The sequence below is a fragment of the Equus quagga genome, chromosome 7 (genome assembly GCF_021613505.1).
Source record: "Equus quagga isolate Etosha38 chromosome 7, UCLA_HA_Equagga_1.0, whole genome shotgun sequence".
Lineage (NCBI taxonomy): Eukaryota > Metazoa > Chordata > Mammalia > Perissodactyla > Equidae > Equus > Equus quagga.
The window spans coordinates 41,501,503-41,517,298 of record NC_060273.1 but is presented as its reverse complement, the minus strand read 5'-3'; the positions used below and the strand labels follow the sequence as shown (position 1 = coordinate 41,517,298).

The 15,796-nt window shown below is 64.8% G+C and overlaps 1 protein-coding gene across 5 annotated transcripts in view; it reads right to left on the bottom strand.

The window, feature by feature from the left end:
- Positions 1-779: 779 nt before the first annotated feature.
- The window catches only part of PRKAR1B (protein kinase cAMP-dependent type I regulatory subunit beta), a 107,051-nt gene continuing 92,034 nt past the window's right edge, over positions 780-15,796 (bottom strand). For 3 of the 5 annotated variants that reach the window (XM_046668521.1, XM_046668519.1, XM_046668522.1), the window contains 4 exons: positions 12,781-12,841; positions 10,404-10,525; positions 2,167-2,248; positions 780-2,070 (listed from right to left, as the gene is read on the bottom strand). In XM_046668521.1, the coding sequence (XP_046524477.1) occupies positions 1,898-2,070; positions 2,167-2,248; positions 10,404-10,525; positions 12,781-12,841 (438 nt within the window). In that variant the 3' untranslated portion in view covers positions 780-1,897. Of the gene's footprint in view, positions 2,071-2,166; positions 2,249-2,560; positions 6,462-10,403; positions 10,526-12,780; positions 12,842-15,796 lie in introns of those variants that run through there. The other 2 variants (XR_006889570.1, XR_006889569.1) reach the window with 2 other exon arrangements.

Genomic DNA, 15,796 nt, shown 5'->3' with positions numbered 1-15,796 from the left:
AGGGCCGGTGCACGCACGGCTCTCGCCGCCCCAGACCCAGCAGCGCTGCCCGGCCCTGCAGCAGCCGCGTCCCGGGTCGTTCCTTATTCGGGGACCTCCACATGGCTGTCCCCAGGAGCCTGGACCCCGTCCAGCATGAGAGCAGGGGCCGGGCCAGCTCCCGTGGGCCCTTCCCCGTCCCCACGGCAAGGCCGGAACCTGGACCCACGCTGGCCGTGGGAGATATATGAGACCCCCCGAAGCGGGCCCCCCGACAGGGCCTCTGAGGTCCCCGTTTTGTTCTCGGTTGACATCTGCCCATCATGTGACCTCAGGGCCGCTGTCCTGGGAGCAGCCGCCCAGCAGGGGAGACTGACCCCAAGTCTGGACACAAGATGGAACGGCGTGCACCCCCTCATCGCCCCCTTCCCCCTCCGAGTCCTGGCTTAGAATATTACTCAGCCCTGAAAGGGAGATTCTGACAGCTGCTACCAATGGATGAACCCTGAGGACCCTGGACTGAGTGAAATGAGCCACAAAAGGACAAATATTGTGTGAGGCCCCTGGAGTCGTCAAATTCAGAGGCAGGAAGTAGAGGGTGGGGAGGGGGCTCGGTTCACCAGTTCGAATCCCGGGTGTGGCAGGCGTCCCACATATAGAGCAGAGGAAGATGGGCACGGATGTGAGCTCAGGGCCAGTCTTCCTCAGCAAAAAGAGGAGGATTGGCGGCAGATGTTAGATCAGGGCTAATCTTCCTCAAAAAAGAAAAAAAAAGATTTCAGACCAAGAGCCCCGAGGGAAAGGTTCTTCACCCACGTTTAATGGCACATGCAGCATTCCCAACACCGCGACAGACGGGCGGGGTGCACACGTCACAGACACGTCCACGGGCAAAGGCGGGGCTGGCGGGGGTCGCCCGGGACGGGATGCGCACGGCAGGGGCGGAATGGGGGCGACTGCACGATCCCGTCTGAGTCTCCCGTCTGCAGACGCCGCCCGTCCAGCTCGAGGGGTGAGGGGCTGAGGACACGCCGGGGGGGCAGTTCACTCGAGGACGACCAGGGTCGGGGGGCCCAGGGCCGGGCGGACGTGTTGTTTTCCGACGTCGGGAGACCCGAGGCGCGAGTGCTGGACGAGCTCCCGGGACGCGGGTTCTGACACCTTCACCGGCTCGGGAGACGCCGTCCCCAGGAAGTCGGGCAGCGGACGGCGTGCGGGACCCCCGCCCGACGCGGGGGGGAACAGGGACCCAGAAGGGCACTCGCCGCATCTCGGAAAGTCCCGTCTCACGTGGCGTTTCCTCGCCGTCCTGGGCGGCACGGCCCGCCCGGGTGGACTTTCCGAGAGAGGGGAGCGCAGCCAGCCGCCCACGTCCGCTCCTCCAAACGTGCAGGCCGGGGCCCGTGTGGGGTCCCCTGCGGCCGGGCCGGCCCCGGCCCCCGAGTCAGGACCCCAGTGCGGGGCCTCCCTTCACCGTGAGGCCAGGACCGGCAGACGTCGCCCAGCGGGCTCCACCCAGGCGTCCTCGCTCCAAGCTGCGGTCCCTGCGGGGCCCCCGGACGTCGTCACCCCACGTTCGCACTCAGAGCCGGAGGCCGGACGTCACAGGGCCCCCCGCACGGAGCGGAGGGTGACAAGGGGGACAAGAGGGACCAGGCCGGCTTGGACCCGCAGCCTGGCCCCTGGGCCACAGGGGACAAGCACACCCCAGGGTGCCCCCCAAAGACAAGCCCACAGCACGGACAGGAGGGAGGCGAGGGGCGCGGGCATCTCCCCTCGGCCTGGGGCACATCGGGGGCGCTCTCTGTGTCTGAGACGCCCAAGGGGACTGTTTCACTCCAGACAGGAGTCCGGGGGGCAGGGGGGTCCCCACACGGCTGGGACGCCGGCACACGGAAGCGGGGCGGGGGCGGCGGGCTCAGACGGTCAGGGAGATGAAGCTGTTGTAACGCTGGATGCTCCTCTTGAGGATCTCGGAGCAGGGGCCCAGCACGCGCTCGAAGCGGGGCCGGTCCAGCTTCACGCACTTGAGGGGCCCGCGGGCCACCACGGTGGCCGCCCGGGGCCGGTTCAGCAGCAGCGCGATCTCCCCTGCGGGCGACAGGCTGGGTCAGGGGTTGGCCGCCCTCCGGGGGAAAAGAACAGAAACCCGGGACGCCGCGGCCCCACGAGGGGCCCCCCACTCACCGAAGTAGTCGGAGGGCCCGAGGCGCCCCACCTCCATGTACTCCTCGTTGGGGGACCGGCGCTGCAGGACAGAGGCCGTGCCCTGTGGAGGCCAAGCGGACACGTGAGGAGGGCCGCCCTGGATCCCCCTCCCACCACCCCCACCTACACTGAGCTCCCCGTTTTCCCTCCAGCCCAGCGCCACCCCCGTGGTGGGGACCCGGGTGCTCACGGGCCGGGCGGCGGCCGGAGAGTTCTAGAGGTTGGCCGACCTTGGTCAGTGCTCAAGGACTGGAGTGCGTCCAGAGCGCCAGGCGGGCGGGAGCAGGTGTCTGGGGGTCACCCCCCTCCCGACCCCAAGCCGGGGCGTCTGCAGGCACCCGCTTGATGACTGACACAAGCCCGGCCCCCCTACCCAGAGAGGCTCGGCCGGCGGTGGGGCAGGGATGACCTGGTGCCACGGTGGAGCGGCCGCTGCCCCACGGCTCCCCCAGACCAGCCTCGCGCGCCGGCCCGTTAATGTGTAACTGCCGCCCGCCACGGTCTGGGGGACGCGGGTCAGGAGACCCCGCCGGTGCCCGCTGTGCTGGAACCTCAGGGCACCGATGGGCAGCCCCCCCCCCGCCTGCCCCCCACCTTCCCGGCTCCCGGCGTCCGGGGTGTTTATGAGGCATCTGGCGGCCGGAGCAGGCTGTCCAAACAGCCGGCCGCCTCCCCCTGGGCAGACAAGGGCCGGGCGCCCCCAGACTCAGGCCGTGGGGTGGGGGCCTGGGGGTCACATGTGCCTCCCGGAGCCCAGAGAGGGCACAGAGCCCTGGGCCCCACCTGCCAGCACAGCCCTGGCCATCCCCTCACCTGGGGCTGGTGGCGGCTCAGGCCGCGTCCTGGGCTCCACGGCCCACGGGGGCCGGCCGAGGGGAAGGTGGGCTCGAAAGCCGCCCCACAGCGGGACCGCCCTGGGGCCGCAGCCACCGAGAGACCAGGCGGCTGGGGTGGGAGCAGACATCCCGGCAGAGAGAACCGCTCGCGATGCCCCACGGCGTTGACCTGGGTCTCTCCACGTTTATGCCTTTCATCCACGATGCGTGTAATTTACGTGCATTTCATTCCCGTTTTAGACGACTTCCCATGTTACAATGGGATCGTTTTCCTCTTCAGAACCCCCAGGGGTGGCACCGAAGGGCCCTGGTTCACAGGGTCACCCGGAGACTCCAGGCTAAAGAACAGGAAACCCGACCGAGACGGCTGAGGGACACTAGGGGCGACCTGTGACCCCACGGAACCAGAAGGCGGGTCAACGCAGCAGCTCAGAGACACGTCAGGGACCCGGGCTTGTTGTCGCTCGCTGCTCTGACGACCTCAGTGGGGTTCCCAGTCCTCACTTGGGTCCCTCGTGGTGGCACAGTGGCTGCCACGGTTCCGGGAGTCACCACGCCTCCCTCACACCATCGGCGGGAAAAGAGAATCCACTTTGCCCTCCTACGAGTCTCTCGTCATCGGCAGGAAACCTTGTGGAAGCTCCAGGCCACCGTCCCTCACACCTCGCTGACCGCAGCGGGTCACGCGCCCGCCCTGAACCATTGCTGGGGAGGGACGGCGGCCAGTGTTGGGGGGCCGGGGCTGAGGATCGGGGTTCTGTCGGCAGGAGGAGCAGGGACGGCTGTGCTGACCGTCCAGGGGACGCGTCACCGTCCGGCCTCACCCGCCGTTGCCCCCCGAAGCCAGGTCGCCCGTCCCAGGCTCTGCCACCTCTGGGGTCAACGGGGAACCGAGGCTGCGAGCGGCAGCGTTTCTCCTGGGCCCACGGACGACCCCGTGTGGGCCACACGCTGGACAAGATGAAGGACGACGCTCCCCCCTCAGGACGTCCGGGCCAGAGTGCAAACGGCACCTCCCGAGCCGGACGCCAGGAGGACCAACACACATCGGGCCCCCCAGTGGGCGCTCAACAAGCGGGAGGACAGGAGTGTGCGGGCCGGCTGTCCACCCGGCCCAGGCGAGACCACACCCGCCAGCTCCCAGGGCGGCGACACCACCAACCGTCTGCCGAGGGATCGTTAAAGAAACGACTGTCGGGGCAAAACCCGTTCCCTCCGCGTGGGAGATAATTCGCACACTCTGGCTGCAAGTGTCCTGAGGCAGCGACAGCCATGGTCTCGGGTCTCCCTGAAGCCAGGCCGTGGCCGTCAGGGGACAGGAAAGTGCCCAGAGACGGACGCTTCTCCTGGGCACAGGGACGGCCCTCATGTCGGGGCAGGGAACACGCGGCTGCACCGGCTTGCATCTCTGTGCGGAACCAGAGACGCTCGTGCAGTCGGTCACAGGCCGCGGCTCTGGACCTCCAGCTCTGCTCCCAACGCCCTTCCGCGGCCCGGTTCCTCGCTGCCCCCACCCCCAACGGCGAGAGCCCCTGCAGATTTGGGGAACCAGGGCGCGTACATCGCGGCCGTAAATGCTCTGCTGTGTGCCGGGTGGGGAGAGCAAGCCCTCTCTGGACCAGCCCTCAGGCCCCAGCCCCCAGGGCTCCTTCTGCCTCTCAGGGTGGGTGGGGGTCACAGGTGGCTCCCGGAAAAAGTCCTAACAGGCTCTCCATCGCCCACCGGTCACGTCCCAGCTGCGTCCCGCGGCGTCGGAGGGTCTTCCCAAACGGGCACCAGCAGCGTTTTTAGCCCCACTCCCCCCCAGCCACTATCGTACCCCGTGACGGCCGGGTCCCGGCGCCACGACCTCATCCCAGGTCCCTTCTCGACGGCGTCTCGTTCTTCCACCGACAGGTGTGGCCTTCCTTCCACGTGCAGCCAGCGTGCGAGACGCCGCGGCCCCGTCCCCCACGCCCGGCACCCCGCCATCCCCGAGACCCCGGACCGGGAGGGACACGAGTGTCTGGGGCACCGGACGTGCCCCTCGGCCCTCTGGCAGCCGCACCCGCGAGTCAGGCTGCTGGGTCCCCGTCCCCCGTTTGCTTTCCCCGTTGGGGCTGAAGGAGCCTGAGTGCCCTGTCGAGGCCGCCGCGCAGACGCCAGGAAGAGGGAGGCGAGCAGAGCCCCCCGGGGCCCAGGCCGCCGGCTGTTTACTCACAGGCTTCACACAACCCCGAGACGCACAGCCGGGCTGGGCGCTTCCCACCAGCTGCTCCAGCCTCGGGGCGGGCGGGGGTGGGTGCTGGGGGTGTGCGTGAGCGTCTGCACGGGCGTGTGTGTGCCTGCGTGTGCGTGTGCACACCTGTCCGTTACATTTCAACGGCGCGGAAAGCAAGAACAAGCCCCGACCGGCCCGGCGGCTCCCCCTCCGGGATCCGACAATGGTGCTGCCTGAGGCTCCCAGGCTCCCCTCCCAGATGGCCCCCGACCCCCTCTCACCTCTCACCCCCGACCCCGCCTCCCCCCTCCGCCCCGCGTGCCCCTGGGGTCCTCCAGCACCTCGAATGCACACCCCCAAAGAGAACTCGGCCCTCCCCCTAAGCGGCCGTCCCCGCAGGTCCGTGGTTCCCAGCCCCCCACAGGGAAATGGGGGGCAGCGAGGGGCCCAGGACGGCGCCCACCTGTCCCGCATGCCCCCTCCCGGCCCTCCTGGGGCTCCGGACCTCCATTCGGACCCCTTCCAGGAGGACGCTGCGTCCCAGACAACCCAGCCCGGGTCCCCCGCCTTCGGGACCTCTGTCCTGGTGCTTCCTCCCCACTCGGCCACCAGCTCCGGCCACGATGACAGGCCCCCAGGCCTCGCACATGCTGTTCCCTCCGCCTCAAGGCTGTTCCCTGCCTCCGCCCGCAGGGCCCCATTAACTCCCTGAGGCGCAGGTACCGAGCCTGGCAGAGGCCAGAGTCCCCTGACGGCACTCGGGCAAGGGCCCTGGGGTCCCCGAGCAGACAACCCCAGGGACACGCTGTCCTGGAACCCAGGTGCCGTGTCCACCGTGCGGACGCCTCCCTGGGCTCCCAGGCCCGAGGTCATGCAGGGCGTCCGGCTTCTCGGCGTTCCCCCCTTCCGTCCCCAGGCGAGTCAGGTCAAGAGCAAGGTCCCTGCAGGAGAAGCTGAGCCAGAGGCAAAGGGAACCTCCCCCAGCTGGGTAGTTGATTGACTGACTGATCTCGCCAGAAGCGCTGTTTCAGCTCACGGGAGCGCTAAAGGCCAACAAGGCAGATGGAGAATGTCCCGAGGGCCCGGAGCCATCACGCCGGCCGGGGGTGGGCACCGTGGGGCCGGGACTCCAGCCCTGGCTCGCTGGGCAGCCGTGGACACGGTCCCTTGCTTCTCGCAGCCTCAGTTTCCCCACTGCGATAGAAGTTTCTGGTGAGACTCAGGTGAGTCTGATCAGGGAGGTGATTATTCGGGGGGCGGGGTCCCCTGGACGCTGGGACTTCCCCCCCCCCCCCCGGGTGCATCGTTGCCGTCGTTATCGGCGGATACAAGAAGAGGGTTTGGGCCGATGAACACACGGGGTCCCTCCCCGCCAGGGAATATTAGTCAGCCTGGAAAAGGAAGGACATTCTGACACACCGAGTTCCAGATTCACAGGATGAGAGTTCTGGGGGGTGGGTGGTGGGCTCTGCCCCACGCTGGGCTCCCCACGCTCCTCTGTCCCTCGGGGCGCGGGGCCCTTGAGCCCCTCCCACGCCTCACGGGTTTCGAGGGGGCGGGGGTCCCGAGAGCCTGACCCCGCCCGGGCGCCTTCTCCCGGGGGGGAACCGGGGGGCACGCAGCCGCCGGTCCCACCGAGGCCAGAGACACCCGTAGGGGGGGCCCCGGCTCCCGGCTGGTGGGCGGCCGGGCGGAATTCAACACCCTCGCAAATTGATTCGTCCAAAACGGCGCATCTGTTAGGGTTTCCCGGCCAAAAACACCCGTCTTTATGGCGACGGTCTTCGCAGGCTGCCTCGCGGCCTCCTCGGTGCCAGGAATCTCGTCCAGGAGGCGGCCGGACCCGGAATCCGGCAAAAACATCCCACATCTGCCGCCGTGGGAGACCTGGGTGGGAAACAGGATCCGGGACGGGGCGGGGGGGGGGGGGGCCCTTCGTGCTTTTTTGGGGGGAACGTCGCCCCCTCATAATGATTCTCACGTTAATAAAAAAGAAAGGAGCTATCGAGCCAGGAAAAGACCTGGAGGAACCTTAAACGCATATCATTAAGTGACAGAAGCCCATTTTGAAGAGGCTCCGTCTGTAGGATTCCAACTCGGTGACATTCTGGAAAAGGCCAAGCTATGGAGACAGTAAACAGAGGAGCGGTTGCCGGTGGGGAGGAGGGAGAGATGAACAGGTGAGCCCAGGGGGCTTTGAGGGCAGTGAAACTACTCTGGGGGGGACCATAATAGCGGACACACGTCATCGTACATTTGTCCAAACCCCCAGGACGCACGACACCGAGAGCGAACCCTAATGTGGACGGTGGACTCTGGGTGATGATGACGTGTCCGTGTAGGTTCATCAGTGGTGACAAACGTACCATCAGATGGGGGTGCCGACAGTGGAGGAGGCTGTGTGTGTGAGGGGGCAGGGGGCACACGGGAAATCTCTGTTCCTTCGCTCAGACGGGCTCACGAGGAGGGTCCCAGGACAGGAACGAACACACAGGGCTCCCAGGCCCCTCAAGAGCCTGAGGCAGCTGTGTCTCTCCTTGCAGGTTATGATGTGGACATCAGGTTGGGTGTGATCCAGCTGCCTCCTCCTCCCCTAAGCCCAGCACCCACGCTCCCGCCACACCTGTGCTCCTGCCCCCGCGCCTCTGAGCTCCCACACGCACCTTTGAGGTATTATCTATCCGCGTATCCTCCCTCTGCCTTCCCTGCCTGGAGAACTTCTACTCACACCTCAACACCCAGCCCCACCTGCCCGCCCACATCTTCCCCAGCCGCTGGGTCCGCCCACAGTCATCTTGAGGTCACTGCGCCACCCACGGCCTTCCTGCTCCAGCCCGGCCTCTTTTCCACACGGGACCCAGAGCCAGTGGGTCGGACGATCACCCTTCAAAACTCAGGGAGCCCCCCGGGGTCTGCCGTTGGCCCACCCAGCACGAGGGATGATGATGCCTCAGCCCGGCACACAGTAGGGGCACACGGGCTGTCACAAATGATCCCACGCAAAGACGGACGCGTGCATCAGGGCCTGTGGGCACCTCCTGCCTAAAAGTCTGAGTCGGAACATCGGGACGGGCCGGGAGGTTCCGGCCAAAAGGCGGCTTCGAAACGTGCTGTGTGGACGTTGTTTCCACATCGCGGACGTTCGCGACACGAGTTTGCTAAGAGGGGACGTAGATCCCGCCTCGTGTTTCCACGGCAACACCTCCCAGGCCGCGCAGCCCGGCGGGAGCCACTGGGGAACATCGCTCTCAGGATTTCACGGGGAGCCAGAGCCCGGGGTCCCGCTGGTCCCAGGCCGCACGGAGGAACGCAGCCGGGGAACCCGAGACGCCCAGCCCCGCGCTCCTGCCCCGGCCCCACCCCGAGCCTCCGCGGAAGGTTTCCTGGACAGCGAGACCCAGACGCGAATTCTGAGGCAGCTCATGAACAGCTGGGCGGTCCGCGCACCGTGCAGGGCCTGGCGCGTTCTCGACACATTGAGTCCTGTCCGCCTCCAGGAAAGCAGAGAAGGGGCGCCAACCTGCCAACCGGGAGAAGACCACAGGGCACGCCACCTGCCCACCCGCCGCCCGGGCCGGCCTCGTCTGAGGGGCCTCGAGGCTGTGAGGTGCCCTGGGGGCGACAGCCATTCCCGCAGGTGTGGCCCCACATCCGCCAGGGCAGGGGGACCCCAACGAGCTGCAGTGCATCATCGGGGCTCCCCGGAGACAGAACCACGGGACGCGTACGTGGATAGAGGCCGATTTACGTTAAGGAAGTCGCCCCCATGAATGGTGGGGGCCACGGGTCCAGACTCCACAGGGCGGCCGGCAGGGAAGAGCGGGTGCTGCAACCCAGTCCAAAGGCCGTGTGCAGGCAGAACCCTCTCTTCCTGGGTGAGGGGGCCTCGGTCTTTTTGCTCTTAAGGAAAGCCTTCGACTGATCGGACGAGGCCCACCCACGCCGTGCAGGGCCGCCCGAATGACTCCAAGTCAGCTGATGTCAACGTCACTCACAATCTGAGAAATAGCTTCACGGACACGGCTACAGTGGTGTTTGACCAACTGTGAGCCGGGGGCACGGAGGACGGACGTGAGGCACAGGAAGCTGCGTCACCCCAGGGACACACTCCAGGACACTCGGACTCGCACGCACACACACACAGCCTCCATCACTTGCTGCCGTGCGTGTCCCTGGGCAAAGGACCAGCCCTCTGCCCTCTGTCCCGCGTGGGGCGTGGCCAGATCACATGTCAGACGGGCTTCAGGCAACACCCGGTGCATCCTGAGCTCAGAAAACACCAGCCCTGATTCGGTAATTAATTATGTGACCGACTACGTGATGCCCTTCTCCTTCCCTGTGCATTCTGGGAGGGCCCCTTGCTGGCCGATGCCTTTCACACCCATTTTTACGGTTTTTCCACCCGTGGCCGTGGACCCGGCTCGGAGGAGCCCTTGGTCCACAGAGAGCGACGGATGGTTGTCTGGACCGCCAGAGTTACTCGTTCCCTCGGCTTCAAGACCGTACGGACGAGGCTGCAGACTCAGACGCCCGCGAGGGCTGCAGAGCCCACCAACGGGGCGAGAGAGCTGGGTGAGGACTGAGGCCAACGGGGGTCCTTGCACCCTGAAGGGGCAGCTGCCAGGGCCAAAGGGCCAGACACCAGGTTTTTAAAGAGAAGTAAGAGATCTACATTTTTAGGTGAAATACCCTGATTTTTAAATATCGACAGTTAATTCAAATGTTTAAAATAATATCACTGTGTTTACTTCAGTGACAGCTGATGAGGCCGAGAGGTGTTTCCGGAGCTCGGGCTGGAGACGGCCGCTATCGCTCATCCATGTGTGCACCCACCATTCATTCAGTCGCTCAACAAGCATCCTCCCAGAGCCTCTGTCCCAGGCTCGGGGCTGGGACGTGGACAGGGAGGGACCAAGCTCCAAATGCACACTGTGAAGCCCCAGGGCCGGCCCCTGTCGACACCCTGCCTGGTGCCCCTCCCTCCCGGTGCCCCAGATGAGCCCCAGACCCTCGGTCTCCCTCTCGCTGTTCCCTGCCGGGCTCCACACCCGTCCAGGGCCTTCCTGCAGGGAAAGGAGACCCCCCAAACGCGCCCTCCCGGAAGGGCCTGCGCGGAAGCTGGTGTGGAGCACGGGGCTCGGTGACCCCCACCCGCCGCCCGCGGCCCGAGCCGGACTCACCTCGGTGATGATGAAGAAGTCGTCCCCCGGCTGCCCCTGGACCACGATTTTCTCGCCGTCTTCAAACTGCACGGGCTCCAGGGCGTCGGCCACCGTCAGCCGCTCCCACTTCTCCAGGGACTCTGCAGCGGGCGGGAGGGGCGGGAGTCAGGGCGCGGGCGCCACCGCGGGACGCCCCGCGAGAGGAGAGGGAGCCGCCCAGCAGCGTCTCTGGACCGGCCGCCTCTCCATCCACAGCAGGCGGACGGACGGGCTCTGGAGCGCGAGCCTTGCCCGCGCTCGGCGCTGGTTTCCCTGAGAACGGCGAACGCCGAGTCTGTGCCAACTTAGCCGAGACGACTCTGTCACCGTCGACAGGAGGGAGCCGCCCGTTGGGAGAGCGGTAACCGTGTTTCTGTTGCGTCGTTGAGGCAGAGATGCCTTCCACTATTTCAGGTCCAAACACTTATTTCCAAGGCCGACTGATCTTTAACGCCCGCAAATCCTTTCTACTCTCCGCGCCTTCCCTTCCTGTCGTTATCCGTCCCAAACCCTCAGGAAGGAAAAAAAAAAAAAACCCCACAATGTGCTCCTTTTATAAGAAAATAGTGAGTGCCTCATTAACTATCTCTTTTTTGGAAAAAGACACTGCTCTGGTCTATCCTTGTCAGAGGCCACGTATGTAGGTCGACTGCTAAAAATACACAGCCAAGCATTTATTCTGGATCTGGGTTAGGAGGGGGTTTTCCTGCTTTGAAACTCCCGTCAGCGAGCCCGGCTTTCTAGGAAACAGGCCCGGACGAGGCAGACAGAGCTCTCCAGCCTTCAGACCCCGGGGCCCCCCAGCCAGCCGGCATGTCAGAGAACACCCCAGACTCGGCCACTTGGGGCGGGTCACACCGTTTGGGGTCTTTTTCCTACAAGAACAAGCATCTCTGAGCCTCCAGGTTCTGACGCCAACGGGGGCCGTGAAAGAGGCGGATGCACAAACACAGGGAGGTGACCCCACCCTCTGCTCCGGCTCAGAGGGAACTGGGGATGCTAAAGGCCAGCAAAGGTCCCGGGTTTGGGGTTTTGTGTGGAGCTAAAATGCCCCCCGAGACCCCGAAGAATCCTGGACCGGCTCACGAGCCTGCCAGCCGCCCGTCCGTCCAAGCACGACGCCCACAAAGGAAGGACCACTAAGGCCAGAGATGGCCAGAGCCTGGGACCCCGTTCCCATGAGACGCCCAGAACAGGCCGGTCCACAGAGATGGGAGCCGCACCCACGTCACCTCTCCCTCCTCCAGGGACCAGGAGCCTCAGGCTGGGCCCCTCTGGCCGGGTGACGTCACTCACTTTCGTCAGAAAACCCAGCCTCCAGGCAAACGAATCCACCGCTGCAGCTGGATCACGCACCTCCTGAAGCCCCTTCGTTCGCCTGTCTGTTTTGAGTGGAGGGTGAGTCTGTTCTCTCATTTACTTTGTCTTAATACTTTATCGTTTTTGGCAAAATCCCCCATATGGACTATAAATAACTCAAGAAACAGAGCCAAGTCTAAAGAAAGAGGGAAAAACTCGCTAAGACAACTGCCCAGAAATAACCGTCGTCGACCGATAAACTCCACACCGGTCGTCTCTCCGATCGCAGATCCAAACAGCGGGACGGTGGGAAGGGAAGCAGAAAAACTCCTGTGAGGACGGGATCCTGGACTCGTCCCTCTCAACGTGAAGTCGTAAGTTTTATTTTGCTGGAATCCGACAGGAGGAAAAGGAGCTTGACGTGGAACCGAACAGTGGGCGAGCGGTTTTTCAACACAACCTAAATTCTTTTCCGGAAGGCTCCCCGAATATCGGGAATGAGCACCGTGCCCCTTAGCGCCCTCCCCGGGCTTCAGCGGGAAGGGCAGCTGTGGGCTCTTCCCACGTCTCTACGGCCTGGCCACGTGGGCTTGTTCATATTTAAATTGACTGAAATGAAATTAAATTAAAACTCAGCTCCTTGGCCCAAGACGGACGCGGACGCCCGCCGACGGCTCCCCGACAGGGCTGGTCCGGGACAACACGACGGCATCACGTATGTTAAAGGAACCTCAAATTTGCAAAAACTCCCGTAGGCAAGAGTGGTGTCGACCCTCCCGGGAGCGACTGGAAACGTGGCCAATGGACGTGTTTCTCGGCCCCCGGGACGAGGAAGGGAGGGGTGGCTCAGGGAAAACCAAACGGGCCGGCGAGGGGAGCCCGGCACAGCGTGCGCACGGATGGGAGCTGCGTGTGTGGGCGCACATCCCGTCCAACACCGGACCTGCCGGCCGTGCAGGGAACGTGCAAAGCCTGGGGCCGCCAGGAGACACGCGGACGAGCCGGGGGTCGGGGGGCGCGTGGGGACGGACGGCGCACGGGGCCGGGAGCCACTGACCCAGGATGGAGACCTTGCTGAGAAACTCCTCGTACATCTTGCGCTTCCTCAGCGTGCTGCCCTGTCGGGAGAAAGGAAAACAGAGAGAAGAAGGTGGGTCTTCACGGCTGAGTCCCGTCGACACTTCCCAACGACCCCAATGACCCTGAACCCTTAGAGGAAAACTGGGCACTCCGCGTCCCGGAAGGCCCTCGAATGACCGGGGGTCTGAGACAGCGGCCACGGCGTCTGACGCCCGGGGAACAGGGCCCGTCAGCCTTTATGTCCCTCGGAAATTGGAATTCATGCCGAAAATCAGACTCGGAAACGAGGACAGGATGAACGCACTTCTCCTTCAAGGGCACGGCCCGGCGAGCGGGGTGCGGGCGGGGGGCCCGAGAATGAGAACGAGGCCCCACCTCCGGGCACCAGCACCAGCCCGGGGGGCGGGGGAAGCAGTCTGGGCTCCAGCCCTGGCCGTCCACCTCATGGCTTTGCACAGTGCACGAACTCCACAACTGTACGTGGCAGCCCAGCCAACAATGACGTTATCAACCAGCGCACGTTCAGAGAACAGACAGGAGGGCACGAGCCTGGTTTTGTTCAATTCAAGTGGCCTCACCAGTCAATGGGGCCACAAGTTCACCTGGGTGTGAACAGGATGAGAGACAAGCTCTATGGGGACGAAGTCCCACCGTGATCCTGGGCCAGCCCCCAAGCGTGCAGAGGGGAGGGGAGGAGGGAGCGCGACAACGAAAACACCCTCAGCTCGGAGCGCTGGGTCTCTCTGAGGCTCTGACTCGCGTCCGTCTGCTTACAGCCCTGGAGGTGAGCGTGTCATCCACAGGGGAGGAAACTGAGGCTCGGCGGGGATGAGTGACGGCCCTACATAGGGATCAGGGGAGCAGAATGAAGACCCGGACCGGGCTCTGCAGCCCCAGAGCTGCCCCAGGGCCTCCACCTCCCCGATGCGCTGTTTTGTGAATTCCCACAACACCCGAGGGAGAAAACCACGATGAACACAGGCCCCACCAGGCGCCCTCCTGGCCCAGCAGGGCAGCGGACCACGTTCTGACCCAGGCGACGCAGACGGACGCGGTGTGTGCGATCTCGGAACATCCCCTTAAACAGAAAAGGCGTGCCCTTCTCTCCTTCCTCCCTGCTAGCTGGGATGTGGAGGTCGTGGCTGGAGCTCCAGCAGCCATGCTGGGCCGTTGAGAACGGGAGGTGGGTCTCTGATCCCACAGAACAACCGGCCCCAGATGGACTGTTTCCAGGGTCCTTGAACGTGAGAAATAACCATGTGGGTGAAGCCAGTGCTGTTTTGAGTATTTCTGTTACACCCAGTGTGGCAGCCGGCCTCAGTGATGACCCCCGTGACCCCCGCCTCCTGGTATTCACATTCTGTGCAGTCGGGTCCCACACGGAATAGGGCTGACCACTGTGACCAAGAGGATATTGAGGACGGACGGTTTGAGGCTGACGTGGATGGACTATAAAGGACATCGGGGCTTCCGTCTTGCTCCCTCTCAGACCCCTTGGCCACGGGGATGTCGGCACAGGAGCCACAGGGCCCCGGGCCGACCAGCAGCAGGGGAGCGAGCCCTCGCAGAAATGGGCCCCCCACCAGATGACCGCTGGGCAGTGGCGGAGGAGGGTCACTCATCCGGCTTGGCCAACACGCAGGACGACGTGGACCTGCCCACGGCTGCTTCCTGCGTCCCCTCCTCCCGCCACGAAGGCCTCCGTCGGCAGCAGCCGGGGTGTCGGGCACCAAGCGACGTCCGTGAGAAGGAAAAGTCGGGAAAAGAGAACAGACAAGCGAAGCCGACTCCGGACACGCGGTGGGGCCCCGGGCGCCTTGGAGGAGCGCGTCCCCATTTGCACCGAGCTGCGTGGTGAAGCGGGGACCCGACCCGGTCCTGTCCGCCTCCAGGGCCGCTGCCCACCCCACCCCCTCTCTCAGGCCCCCGCCCACCGTCGGGGTGCAACTCGCTCTTGTGGGTCTACACTCCAAACGCTGGTCCAGCTGGTGAGAAAGTCTGCTCCTGTCTCTTTTCGGAGGAGCCCGTTTAAGGCGGCTTTCTCACACGGGAAAACGGGGGACCCCGGCAGGACCGCCCTGCGGGGACGGGGAGGGAGAGAGAAGCAGCCCCCCGGGGCCCGTCCGGGCCGGCACAGTGGCGGAGGCAGGAGACCCCTGGCCCCGCCTGTGCGCAGGAGCGATGGGAGGGCAGGGGAAGGGAGCGGGCAGGGACGGGACGAGGCACCGGCACCAACAGCCTGTCCCCAGGAAACTATGACAAGAATGCAGCCGAGCCAAGAGGGGAAGGAATGTCTCCACTGCCAGGTCGCAGCGGCCGCGTCCACGGGCCAAACCCGAGGCTTTTCTGTTCCGGCTCCAGGAGGCACGGCTGACCTTTCCCAGCCTCCACCCGGGGCACGGAGCGTGGCGGCCCTGCACCCTCCCCGCCCGGCTCCTTCGTCTCCCTCAACAGCCAGAGACACATGCTGAGCCTCGCCTCACCAGAGGGAAGAGCGAGCCCCCAGGAAACCCCCACCCCCGCGCGTCCCAGGGCCTCGGCACAGAGGACACTCGGGCTGCCCGCCTGAGAGGTGAAGGCGCTCCCACCCGTTGAGCTGGGCAAGCGTGGACTCAGGTGTGTCCACGACGTCTCTGAGTCTCCATGAAATGGAGACAATAAACGTCCTCGCCTCACTGGGTGGTTGTGGGACAGAGGCCCAACAACAGTTCCTCATCTCGCTGCTCCTGCTCATGGTGATGGTGATGGTGATGATGATGGTGGTGATGATGGTGGTGATGGTGATGATGATGGTGGTGATGGTGATGGTGGTGATGGTGATGGTGATGATGATGGTGGTGATGGTGATGATGGTGATGGTGATGGTGATGGTGGTGATGATGGTGGTGATGGTGATGGTGGTGATGGTGATGGTGATGGTGGTGATGATGATGGTGATGGTGGTGATGGTGATGATGGTGGTGGTGGTGGTGATGATGGTGATGGTGATGATG